The 13,320-nt window shown below is 32.7% G+C and overlaps 1 protein-coding gene across 5 annotated transcripts in view; it reads left to right on the top strand.

The window, feature by feature from the left end:
- The window catches only part of EPHA7 (EPH receptor A7), a 204,434-nt gene that overhangs the window by 166,687 nt on the left and 24,427 nt on the right, over nucleotides 1-13,320 (top strand). For 3 of the 5 annotated variants that reach the window (XM_049897467.1, XM_049897481.1, XM_049897462.1), the window contains exons 6-9: nucleotides 3,139-3,263; nucleotides 6,738-6,921; nucleotides 12,462-12,570; nucleotides 13,255-13,310. In XM_049897467.1, coding sequence (XP_049753424.1) covers nucleotides 3,139-3,263; nucleotides 6,738-6,921; nucleotides 12,462-12,570; nucleotides 13,255-13,310 — 474 coding nt within the window. The remainder of the gene's footprint in view (nucleotides 1-3,138; nucleotides 3,264-6,737; nucleotides 6,922-12,461; nucleotides 12,571-13,254; nucleotides 13,311-13,320) is intronic. The other 2 variants (XM_049897478.1, XM_049897473.1) reach the window with 1 other exon arrangement.

Raw genomic sequence — 13,320 nt, 5'->3', positions numbered from 1 at the left:
CCAATTTTGTTTTCATGCTCCTCGTATTTACCACTCTTGAACCACAGCAAACATGTTTTGAATTTCCTGAGAACATCTATCACTGTCATTTGTGCAGGTTCCAGTTACGAGTAATAATGTGCTTTATGGTATCTTCTGTTTAATATTCTATTTACTTTTTATGTCTTATATTCCCAAAATGTCTATAACATCTTTAGGGACAAAGAAAGTTTCATCTATTTCTTCAGTTGGAATTAATTTTTATATTTGAATATTTCTAGAAATTTAGATGAGAAATGAATCTGTTAATCATTTGTTAAAAACTCTATTAAAAATTCATGTTATAAAGCTCCTCTATATGTGTTGTTTTCCTGTTTTGCAATTCAGGGAACTTATTATTATTTATTATTATTTTTTAGCTTCTTATCAATTCCAATGTTATTTCATTTTGATAATTATTAAAATTATAATTTAAATGTCATAATCAGTTGGTTCTTAAATATGTATATAATTTAGTTGTATAAATTTCATTTCAGAAATGAACTTCAGTTGTGCCGATTGAATATTTTGGTGTAAGAATGAGTGCATTCGTAGTGAAATTGTTATAATAGGATTAATTTAGTAGATCTAATATGGTATATTAATTTTAGAAATCATTGTATTTTAGATTAGGATACCTTATGCTGCTTTAATTTTACTTTTACCTTTAGCTTGATCTAAAAATAATGACAATGTTAGAGTATGACTAGCTTAGACATGCTTTTGTTTATAAGCTGTGTATTTTATGAATTATATATCCTGCAAAATTTTGAAACTCAGGGGAAAATGTAATCAGCATTCCTATGTAAAAAATGTAATTGAAGGACATAAGACATGGAAAGATTTTTCTGAGCATGCAATTTGTCCATTCTCAAGTACTTCCTTCTCTGACCCACTTAAAATGTGTGACTTGATACAGTATCAGCAAGGGATAAAGAAAAGAGAAATACATAGTTATTTATTCAGGAAATGGGGAATGTAGTCACAGATATGGCTCCTTGTACAAAAACACATTGTAGCATATTGTGCCATTAATGTCATGATATAGAAATCAAAATACTATATGTTTCAAATGTATTTTAGGTTTTTTTCCCCCTCAGTCCCCACTTACAACAATTTTATTGTAAAAGTTCTTCTCCAGGATGAAATACGAAGTGTGATTACCAAATAATGAATGCAATTTTGGTGTGTAACTTACAGAAATCAAGTCTAATTTTATAGTCAAATCTCGCTGCTATATATCAGACTAAGTGAGGTACATTTATACCCCAAGTCTGCTCCCTCACGTGCAGCTTTCAGTGTATCCTCCCTCCTTCACTGTCTTATCTACTTAGGAACACAAATCGCGTAAAGTGTATTACCATTTGACTTACACTGAAAATCATACTAAACTATGTGTGTTATTTGAAGAGATCTGAGGATTTATGCTCTAACATATTTCCTGCTAACTTATTTCCAAATGACACAAATAAATAACTGTAATCAGAGACCAGCAGCCCTATTGGTAATTTAACATGTTGACCAATGCAGTATTCTCACTTGCACTGCACTCTTTTTTTTTTTTAATAAAATAATGTTAAAATATGGATTTTTTCTGAATGATTTTATTAAAAAAAAAATCAACAATTAGAGATTATTTGTTAAGTAGACTCTGACTTCACAATTAGTTGGGGCTTCTGTTTCCCAAAGCTATGGCCTAGGGAAGAAAGCCTCTCAAACATTGCAGTCTGCTGAGACAGGCTAGGCGTGTTTTGGATGGAGAGACACATGATTTTAGAGCCAAGTTCCTCTTCTCTGAGTATGTTCAAATTTCAAAAGTCATGGCAAAAATATGGTTCTTTATTAGAAATATGCTTTATTGGAAACTTATCAGAACTGCCTTTAGTCTGTAAAGTCTGTTGAGTATTTCATCTAACATCTCTTTCAAGGGAAAGTTGTCCCACTTAATCTGGCCTAGCTATGCTTTTGTTAGTAATCTGAGAGGAAATAGGAGTCATGCGTCTTACATGTTCTGCCCTCAAAATCACCAAGCCAGAAATAAGTAAAAAATGTGCTTTATAGACATAGATACAAGAAAATATTAAAATAAAGCCAAAGGGATAAACATTGGAGGTTTGCTTAGACAGCTTTGGCCCCATATAATTGCTTTTCTGTCAGCAGGATTATTAACAATTTCAGACATCTGAAAATTAAATTAACAGCCTGAAAATATTTTACAGAATGAGGTAGAGCATGATACATGAAACATAATGACCCCACTGAAATTCAGCCAAGCCAGAGCAGCTACTCATTTAGACAGAGAAGACAACTAGTTAATCATCACCAAGCAAATTAGAGCAAATTAGTTTGCTACATTCCTCAGTCTTAGCTACCAAAAAGAATATGTGCCACTAATTAGAGTGAAAGAACTCTAAGCATATTGTCTACGTAGGAAGAGAAAGGAGTGGAGCTTTGAATTGTTTCTATCAAAGTCTGAAGCCTAGGTTATGTAGATATAAATTGCTTGTCCAAGAATCTGCATATGTATGTATGTGTGTCTATGTACATACTGAAATAGCAACAGATTAACATTTTTGTATCCTGACCACTTGTAAAAATGTTTCCAAGGTTAATTTAAACTCTTTGGCGACACACACACACACACGAAATAAAAACATAAAAAAGTGGATCTCATCCCTTTACTCAAAGCTTAAGGTAGGCATTTCATACACTTTTTATTACGTTATTTTTTTCTTTAAAAAAAAAAGTATTACCATCGCATATGAAATAAATATTTGGACTTAGTTTAATGCTGGAGATTAATCTGAAATCATATTTTATAGCCTTAATTAGCATTCACTTGTTTAATTGTCATTCTTACCCCCATCGTTTCCATTTTTCACTAACTTGAACAATGCTATCTTCTGCTGTTTGCACTTTAATTTAAATTTCTATTAAGGTTTATGAACAGTAATAAGTTCCTGTTTGAATATTCATTAGCTTCTGAATTGTGAGCTATGAAAAGGTGCTTTCTTTTACCTTAATGAAACTGGCACAGCATGGGACTGATCAGTTGTGACATTTGATTTGAGACATCCAGTGAATTTTCTCATTGTTTATTGACACATCTTGTCCAAACAGCTCCCTCGCAAGTGAGCGGAGTAATGAAGGAGAGAGTGCTGCAACGGAGTGTGGAGCTTTCCTGGCAGGAACCAGAGCATCCCAATGGAGTCATCACCGAATATGAAATCAAGTATTATGAGAAAGTAAGTGCTAAGAGCAGCCAAAATGTACAATGATATGCTCTGTCTCGCGTCATCCTACTGTACTCTAGACTAAAGTTGGTCATTATGCCAACTATTTGGAGCTACTTCAAAATTCGTAGTTAATTGTAGCTATTTTTAAAAACTATCTCCCTGACTCTCTGGATCATTACTGCCATTATGATTTCTGTATATTATCTCTGTTACACAAATGAAAATATTCCATTTGTAGCATATTTACTGAATTTTTGATATCATAATATTAGATGTAGCAGGTTTTAGTACTGCAGAACTGTACAGCTCAACTCATTTATGAAAAATATTTCTTTTAGTATGTCTGTTTGAGCCCTTAATGATTTATTTATGTGACTACTGTGATAATGACAATGGTCTCAGATAATTTAGCAATATTTAGCAATGAGGAAAGTCTCAGTGTCATTGTTATTGTTTAGCACAGCCATTCTCATTTTCCCCTCATTTAAAATTCTTATGAAATTTAATTTTTGTGTTATACTAATTATGTCCACCATTTCTTTACACCCCTCACTCCATAAAAGATAGTATGGCTAAAATCCAAGTACTGACCCTTTTATGTCCTTAGATAATGGATAAATTTTAGTAAATAGTGAACTATCAGAGTATATGAGTATATTTATTTCTATCCCATATGGAGAGAGGAAAAACTTTTTTTAAAAAAAAGGATATTTGGGTATCATTAGCTAGAATTCACCTCACAGAAAGACCTGATTCAAGTTTTCGGATATTGAAACTATCAGTAAGAATAATAATTTACTACACTCACTTCTTACTTATTGAAACCGTTAGGTTCCAAAGACCAGGTCATTATGTGAAAATCAACATTATGTAAAAATGGAGCATGACCACATCAGGCCACAAAATGGAGGATAACTACATCATTATATAATGGCCAAATTACATCATTTCATACCTGCCAAAGTACATCATTTCCCATGTGCCAAACCACCGGGAAACATGGCAGCCCACCTAAATTGACACAGAACCTTAACCATCATGGCCAGTGTTACTTTTGCCTCTCACCTTGGTGTTCGTTACTGCCAGATGTACGTTCTCAATGTGCAAAGCAGCCAGATAGTAGATTTTTTGCTGTCATCATAAATGTGAAATGTTGGATAACGAGATAGTGATAAGTGAGGAGTAGGTGTATTACTAGCAGTAATAGTAATAATGTCAGCACCAGTTGCTATTGAGTCAATTCAATGGTAATAATAAGTATTCCTCTTATTGAGAAGCCCTGGTTGCAGAGTGTTTAGTGTTAAGCTGCTAACCAAAATGTCAACGGTTCAAACCTATCAGCTGCTCCATAGGAGAAAGATGTAGCAGTCTGCTTCCATAAAGATTTACAGAAACCCTACAGGGCAATTCTACTCAGTCTTACAGGGTACAAATGAGTCGAAATCAACTTGACAGCAGTGGGTATTATTGGCTTGGCGGAGTTAGCTGAAGAACTTTTTTACATATATATAGAGAGAGAGACCAACCTTGTGTGGTGCACGTTATTAAGTGTTTGACTACTAGCTGAAAGACTGGGAGTTCAAACCCATTCAGGGGTACCTTGGAAGACAGACCTGGCCATCTGCTTCTGAAAAGCAGCATACTCGAAAACTTATGGAACAGTTTTACTCTGCACAAATGGGGTCACCATGAGTTGGAATCCCATGGCAACTAACAACAGCAACATGAACAATTTAACAGTTTTGGAAAAACCTTAGGGTTGAATTGACATGATTGAATAAATTGAAATGCATACAGTACATTGTTAATATTTACAAGTGTTTTTTCTTTGAAGAAAAAAGTTTAATATAAGGTTAATTTTAATGTCCAGATTAAGTTTATATAATTTTCTTATATTTCTGTTATGAATTCATGACTTTCATGGGCAAAGTTATACTATGAATATCTTATTTTTGTACCAGGAAATATATTTATTAACCCAAAAATTTGTTTCAGAGGGCATTATTGTTTAAATGTTGTTTTTATTTTATCTGTTTTCCAGTGAGCTCTAACAGTTATAGTGCACCCTGAAATTGTATCAGATTTCAAAAGCAATTTAGATTCCTTGCAGATAAAACACAGTTTAAAAATATATATATATAAATTAGCTGGTAAGTGAGCAAAATTTCTCACAATATAACTCTTCTGCAAATTATTGCTCTGGAATAAATCAGTTCAAATTGCTACTTTTCTATTTTGACTAACAGAAGTAGAATGTATCTACTTCACTAAATTTACGAATTAGGCAATTACTAGAAGAGAGTCGTAGCATTATATTGTACTGTATTATACTGTAAAAACGAGACTGACATCTTCAGTTTTCAGTGAGTAGTTTTACTGCCAGATGCTTATAGTTGAGCACAGGTATGTATTATAGCATCAATAAGACATGGTCTAAAATTGTGTATTTTAATGTATGATGTTTTTCATATTTTTTCATAAATAATCTATGAGTCATATCAATGAAACCTTAAATATGGATTCATTTGAATATTATGATGGAGTTTTTATGTGATTGAATTTTTATATGTATTTCATTCTTAGGCTTATCGTATATAATGTAGATGAAAATGCATTTGATGCTTATGAAAATATAATAATATTATAATTTTAAAAAACTCTGGGAGACTTATGTGGCTCAGTGCTTAAGAGATCCGCTGCTAACCAAAAGATTGGCAGTTCAAATCCACCAGCCACTCATTGGTAACCCTATGGGGTAGTTCTACTCTCTCCTGTAGGGTTTCTACGAGTCAGAATTGACTTGAAAGCAATGGGTTTCTTTCTTTCTTTCTTTTTTTTTAACTGAGACTCAGTTTCCACAGCTGACAAATTAAGGAATTGAGTTATATTTAAAATATTCTCAAACTGTGAATTTTGACACTTTAACTTCTTTGTCAATAGTTTTAATTTAAAAACATTCAATAATACTGTTATGTCCCAGTGTTTTTTTTCTGTGAGAAAGGCAATGTCAATGAAAACAATTGATATATCAGTGTGATGATGTTAACTTCCTTCTTAAATTTTTACTTTTTTTGTTTGTTTACTGAATAACATTCAGAAGAAAATTAAACCTACATTTTGATGTAAGAAATCCTACTAACCCACAGACTTTACAGATATACCCATGCTTTGGCCAACAGAATATTAGATTTTATTATGGCTAAATAGTTTTTGCCACTATGCCCTCTACCAATAAAGCAAATGCTCAAAATATCATAAGTGTTCTAGCAAAGGTATTTCTCTTTGAAAGTTATAGAACAAAGGCATGTGTTTCCCATTTACATCTTATATTATCCTAGAAACAACTCAATGTTATAATATTCCACAGGGTACAATGTAGCCTTTATAAAAACAATGCAGCAAATTAAATTAAATTCAAGAATTGGCTGTCAAATTGCATGGTTGCCATCATAATTAAATATCCCCTGTAAATATTGTTTCTAGGATCAAAGGGAACGGACCTACTCGACAGTAAAAACCAAGTCCACTTCAGCCTCTATTAATAATCTGAAACCAGGAACAGTGTATGTTTTCCAGATTCGGGCTTTTACTGCTGCTGGCTATGGAAATTACAGTCCCAGACTTGATGTTGCTACACTAGAGGAAGCTACAGGTAAAATGTTTGAAGGTAATTACCATGTTTGGTTTGGATTTTTACTCTCTATAACTCTTTTTTTTTTTTTTTTTTATAACTCTGGTTATTTTTTTTTCTTTGTGGAAGGTTTGCATCAAAATAAGTATATGGTCGCTATGAGTCGGAATTGATTCAACAGCAGCTGGTTTTAGTTACCAGTTTTTATATGCATTTTGAAAGATTATTCAGAATAATAATTTTAAACTTGCTATTTTGATCAGCTGTGTTGTGATTTAAATTAGTTTATTTAAATTCATATGGGATTTTTAAGAGAAAAGGTAAAGTTATAAACAAATAGGACTCATTCAATTTGTATGTTGATAGTCTGTTTTTGTAGACTACAAAATGATCTTACTCTATTTTTGTAAGTCAAAGCTTCTCTTTCACAGAAACCCCAAATGAGGCCAGTATGCGTACTAGGGTGGGCAGGAAAAAGATTATATTTAAGAACCTGCATTGTTAATTTAAGCTACTTGTTCTTTAGCAATGATTTTAAAAAATGGAGTTTCAGAAAGATCTTAGGACTTGTATTTATTTTTATTTCATTTCATTACAAAATATTTTAAATATACTAACAAATATATTTGAAGCATATGTTTTACAAAGAAAAATAATTAAATGAATACAATGAATATTCTGATGCCTACCCCTCAGCTTAAAAATAGTAGAAATTGAGCATCATCAAATCTTTGAAGCCTTATCATTTTTTATGTATTATAATGTGACATAGTATCATAGCACATAGTATACACAGTATGTATACATGTATTTGTACACTTATACACATACACACACACTATAACAAATAGTATATTGTTGTTGGGCACTGTCAAGTCTATGTTCAACTCATAGTGACCCCATGTGACAGAGCCGAACTGCCAGATAGGGTTTTCTTTGCTGTAATCTTCGTGGAAGCAGTTCTCCAGTATTTTCTCCTGTGGAGCCACTGGGTGGATTTGAACTGCCAACCTTTTGGTGAACAGCTGAGAGCTTAACTATTTTGCCACCTGGGCTTCCTAACAAATAGTATAGTGTATAACAAATAAGCAGACATATCTTGGGATTCATGCCCCAATCTGGTGTTGGAGGGGAGACTCAGAACATCTAGTATACCCCTGGTGCTTACTCTTTAGCTGGCCTGATGTCTCAGGATGTTTCTGTATTTTGGAACTTTTATTTCTCCTTATGTTACTGTTCAGACACAAGGTATACCTAGCTGTTACCTGGTCATTCCTTGCCAATGTAGTGTTCTCACAAAATTCTAAACAAGGAATTATATAAACACTCAAAAACAAATTTTTAAAATGTTATACAGTTTTCTTTCCTCAGTTAAAAAAAATGTTAAAAATAAATTAATACCATTTTGATCAATGAGTTATTTTGCCTTCAGAAAATGGTTTGTCTAGATCTTTTACAAGGTGGAGTAAATTGATAAATATTCTTCATATTAACTAATGGTTTGCTAACAGTATTCTTTCAAAATATTTTTTGCAATATTTTTTAAATTAAAAAGTCTCATAAACACAAATAATAAGACACATGTTGAAATTAATTTGAAATAGAAATTATTTGTATAGAATTGTAGGCACAAAAGGCATTAGTTGAAAAAAAGTCATATAATTTGGTGTGATTAATTTAATAACAGCAGTCATTATCATTTTAAAATAGAGTATGTAAAACAAAAAATAATAGTATCTGTCTAGGCTCAGTGACCCCAAAACCATCGGAACATTTTACATTAGAATTTTAACTTTTAAATCTTTGAGTGAGTCTTGTGCTAAAATATGTTCTAGTAGTTTTCAATTCTGACCTATCTCAGGATATTACCTTATGATTTCTAATATAATAAAGCATTTCAAATACTGTGTTTTCCTGCTCCAGTGAAGAGTTTAAACTTAGGTTAGAAACATCAGTTTGTTATCTCACATGTACCTAAATTTTCCTTATCAGTACAAACTTTGGGTTTAAAAACTTTCCAAATGAATGTTTGCCTTTCCATGAATTTGTTAATTGAGAATATTGGACAGACAATTATTATTTATTGAATGCTGAGATTATAGATTTTTTATCATTATTTTTAAAATGAGGTAACTAAGGCTAAAAGAGATTAAGCTGATGTAGTGTAACCTGAATGACCACATGAGATGAGTGTTATAAAATGGAACTTTTGAATTAGAGAGAATTTAGTGATCTTTTATCATAAGAATATTCTCCCCTGTGAAATATAAACTTGATCAAAGAAGGGCCTATATCTCTTTTTCTTACTTGTCTTGCCAGTGCCTATTATGAAGCACCCAACTAATAAGCAATTCATGAATGCTTCAGTCATCAAAACAAGCCAGACTATCAGTATCAGTCAGTGTTGACAGACATACGCCTGGTTTAAAATCTCAGCTGTGCCATGTTCAGCTTGGTGACTTTAGATGAGCTACTTCTCTGTACCCTAATTGCTAGGATAGCGGTACCCAACTCTGAGGGTATTCTAAGGATTAAATAAACTAATGTGGATTAAGTGCTAAGTACAGTGTTTTTTTTTTTTTTTACAGTGCTTAGCACATGGAAAGTCTCAATAAATGCCAGCTGTTATTGTGTAGCACAGCTGTTCTCAAACTTTTTGGTCTTAGGAACACTTTATAATGTAAAAATTACTGAGAAGCCCAAAGAAATTTTATTTATGTGGGTTATTTCAATCAGTCTTTACCACATTATGAATTAAAGCTGAGAATCTTTTCAAACACGGAACACACAGCATACATTTCATTAGCCATTAGAATCTTGATGCCATCATATGTCGTGTAACCTCTGGAAAATTCCACTGTGCACTCATGAGTAACTGAGAGTGACAAAGGCAAATGACATCTTTATATCATGTGAAAATAGTTTTAACCTTCAGGAGCCTCTGGAAAGTTCTTGAGGACCCTGAGGGGTTCACAGGTCACCCTTTGAGAACCACTGATATAGTAAAGTCACTGTGCTAAAAATCAGGAATGCGCAGAGACATAACACGTTACTCTTAGTTTAAAGTTTAGTGAAGGAGAGAGATCTGTGCATAATTTATAAATATACAGGTAAGCTCTGGTAGAGTACACCGCCCAATGCTTTGAGAGTGTCCAGGAACAGTGACTCAATGCCCGGGGGAGCAGGGCAAGACTGAAGATGTGACCCAGGAGGTCTCCTGAGAACTGTTGAGAAAGAAGTTAACTATTCCCTTACACAAACATCCTAAATTCCCCATCTACTCAGAGTCAAATCTAGTGTTTTTATAAAAATTATAATCAAATTGTGGTGATTTTGCATTTTAAAATATATTACCCATGAAATATCTGGAAATATTAACATAAATTTTGACTGCAGAAAGATTAAAATGTGTCTCTGACTATCTCAAAAGAAGTAGATGCTGTGACATCTTTTTCCATCCCTCTCAGTTCTAACTATATATAAACCCAAAAAATCCAGTGCCGTCGAGTCGATTTCGACTCATAGCGACCCTATAGGACAGGGTAGAACTGCCCCATAGAGTTTCCAAGGAGCGCATAGAAACACATAAACACAAAATTATAGTTCATCGTTCACCTGAGTTCAGTGTTCTCATTGTTGTTCTATTTCTGAAACTAAGGTAATGACTGAGACAAAGACAGGCAAAGAATTAGACCCATGGGACACATCGATGGAATGGAAATAATTTCTACACATATGTGAATAATTTTTTCCTTCCTCAGGAACAGAACTCTTCCATTGTTTTTTTCTCTCTTAATATATACAAAAGGTCGATAAAAACAACAACAAAAACAAAAAGATCAAATTAAAAAAAATATGTGAAGTCATCTCTTTTCTATTGGATGGTAATTCAGAAATTAAAGCTTGAAAATTGTTTTCCTTCTTTTTTCTCTCTCTCAATTTTTTTTTTTTTTTAAATCCTTGTTTAGTCCCCTTAGGGAGCAAATCAGCAGTGCTGATTTTGCTATTACATATAATACCTTTGGTCAGAAACTATTTAAATCAGAGCTATTTTCACTATTTCAAAAATTGAGTGATTGTTTACTATAGGTATACAAAATTAGAGATAATTTGTCAAAAGGAACAGAAATAGATAAAATACAGAAAGTTTAATCAGAGGAAAATAAACAAAACTCCACACTGCCTATTGTGGTAAGACTTACTCTACCTGTGTATACTTTACTTCTCTAGAGACCCAGTCCCTTGCCACCACCAAGAAGCAGCAGTATTTTCCATTCTGCTTTAAATTAAAGATTATAGCTGTTGATTTAGAAGTAATCAAACTATGTTAGTTTGGCATTGTATAGTGTAGACTATTTCCAACTGAGTCATTTATTGGAATTGGAATATACATTTTTGTTGTTTCATGTGCCTTTGATTACTCTGTGATATCTATACTGGTATGGAAAATACAATACTCTAGGGGAAATATGATAATTATGAATTAACTTATAAGTAAAACTTAACTACTCTGGCAGAGTGGAAGTGATGAAGCCATGTGACTTAACTAAGAATCTGGACCAGAAGCCGCTTTAAAGGACATGCAAACATATACTTGTTTCCAACTAGAATCTCATGAAGGTCCAGCTAGACTCACCTTAATAAGCATAGAAGGATCATTTAGTTTTGTCCAGGAAGTGCCTACGATTAAGTTGTTTTTTCAAAGTACTTGCAGAAAGTTTTCTCTTTCGTAAATAGGTTAGCACCGTTTACTGTATACTTCGTAGAAATTAACCTAAATGATTCTGCTCATCTTATTCCTAAATTATGGTAGATGAAAAATTATTGATGCTTTACTATGATTATATACTGCTTTTTACTTTATATTGATGATATGAGAGATAAACATTTAGTGTATATTAAGGTACTTTGACAAATACACAAGGTATATATTTTGGTTCCCATTTTACGTAGCAGATAAACAGACATGGAAGAATCAGATACCTTGCTGAGCAGCAAACAGGGAATTAATAGCAATTCCAGATCAAATATCTCTATCTCTTGATTCATAATGATGTTTCCAACAATTAAGCAGGAGTATAATCACTCTTTTTTTTTTTAATAATCACTCAATAAGGCACTCGTTAGGGAGATACATATACATGAGGCGGTACAGTGGTTAAAGCACCAGGCCGCTAACCAAGAAGCTTGGTGTTTGGAACCCACCAGCTGCTCTGTGGGGGAAAGGTGTGCTCATCTGCTTCCGTAAAGATTTACAACCTTGGAAACCCTATGGGGCAGTTCTGCTCTGTCCTTTAGGGGTCACTATGAGTTGGAATCGACTTGATGACAATGGGGTTTTGGTTTTGCGTGTGTATATATATGAGAAATGTAAAATGAGTGAAAATCTTTTCTTTACCACTTCTTTAAAATGCACAAAATAAACATTCTTTTAAATTAGTATTATAGTATATGCATTTATTTTAAATTAGTTGTTAACTAGATAGAATACAGAAGTTTTATTTATAACATTTTATGTACCTCTCAAGTGCTTGCATGATGTTGAGAGTTTTAGAACCTCTTTCCTCTCTTTACAGCTACAGCTGTCTCCAGTGAACAGAATCCCGTTATTATAATAGCTGTTGTTGCTGTGGCAGGGACCATCATTTTGGTGTTCATGGTTTTTGGCTTCATTATTGGAAGAAGGTAAAAGACAAAGTTTTTGTAATTTTTGACATAAAATTTATTTATTTTCAGAATTATCTCATCATATTATTTAATTGACTCAGCAACAACAGGTTTATTATTTATTGTACATTATAATTTTAAATACTAAATGAAAACATTCTTTATCTGATATTAATCATTATCAGTCAGTAAGTTGGCATTCTCTCAAGATCAAAATACAATTTGAGCTTGGTTACTGCCTTTGGTTTAAGGGGAGTGAGTATTATATTTGCTATTGGGTGAATCATTATTAGTTATATTCAGAGTTAGATTGTTTTGTTTTCATAATAAGCGTTCAGGATACCTAGGGAAAGATTTACTGCTCTAGCTATTGAAATAAAAGTTGGTAGCAGTCATTTAAAATCTTTTTTTTTTTTTTTGTAGAAAAATTTTAAGCAAATATTTATTCACTGATAAGTCCAAATCCACAAAAAAAGTTCCTGTTGTTTTGTCTTAAAGAAAACTTTGTTTTCTGGGCATTTTTATATCATATGAAGTGCTGTGTAATTATTAAATGAGTTACTGTGGACAGGACATTTTTGTGGTTTTTTTTTTTTATGGCTCTAACTAGCATGTTATTAGATAAGTACTGTACATCATACAGAATTTAAAATACATTCATTGATTGTCACACATTCATTTTCCTTTTCTTTTTTTCCCCAGGCACTGTGGTTATAGCAAAGCTGACCAAGAAGGGGATGAAGAACTTTACTTTCATTGTAAGTGTTT

This window comes from Elephas maximus, chromosome 1 (genome assembly GCF_024166365.1).
Source record: "Elephas maximus indicus isolate mEleMax1 chromosome 1, mEleMax1 primary haplotype, whole genome shotgun sequence".
NCBI lineage: Eukaryota > Metazoa > Chordata > Mammalia > Proboscidea > Elephantidae > Elephas > Elephas maximus.
Note: the sequence above shows the minus strand (reverse complement) of the source record. Positions and strands in the feature narration are given on the sequence as shown.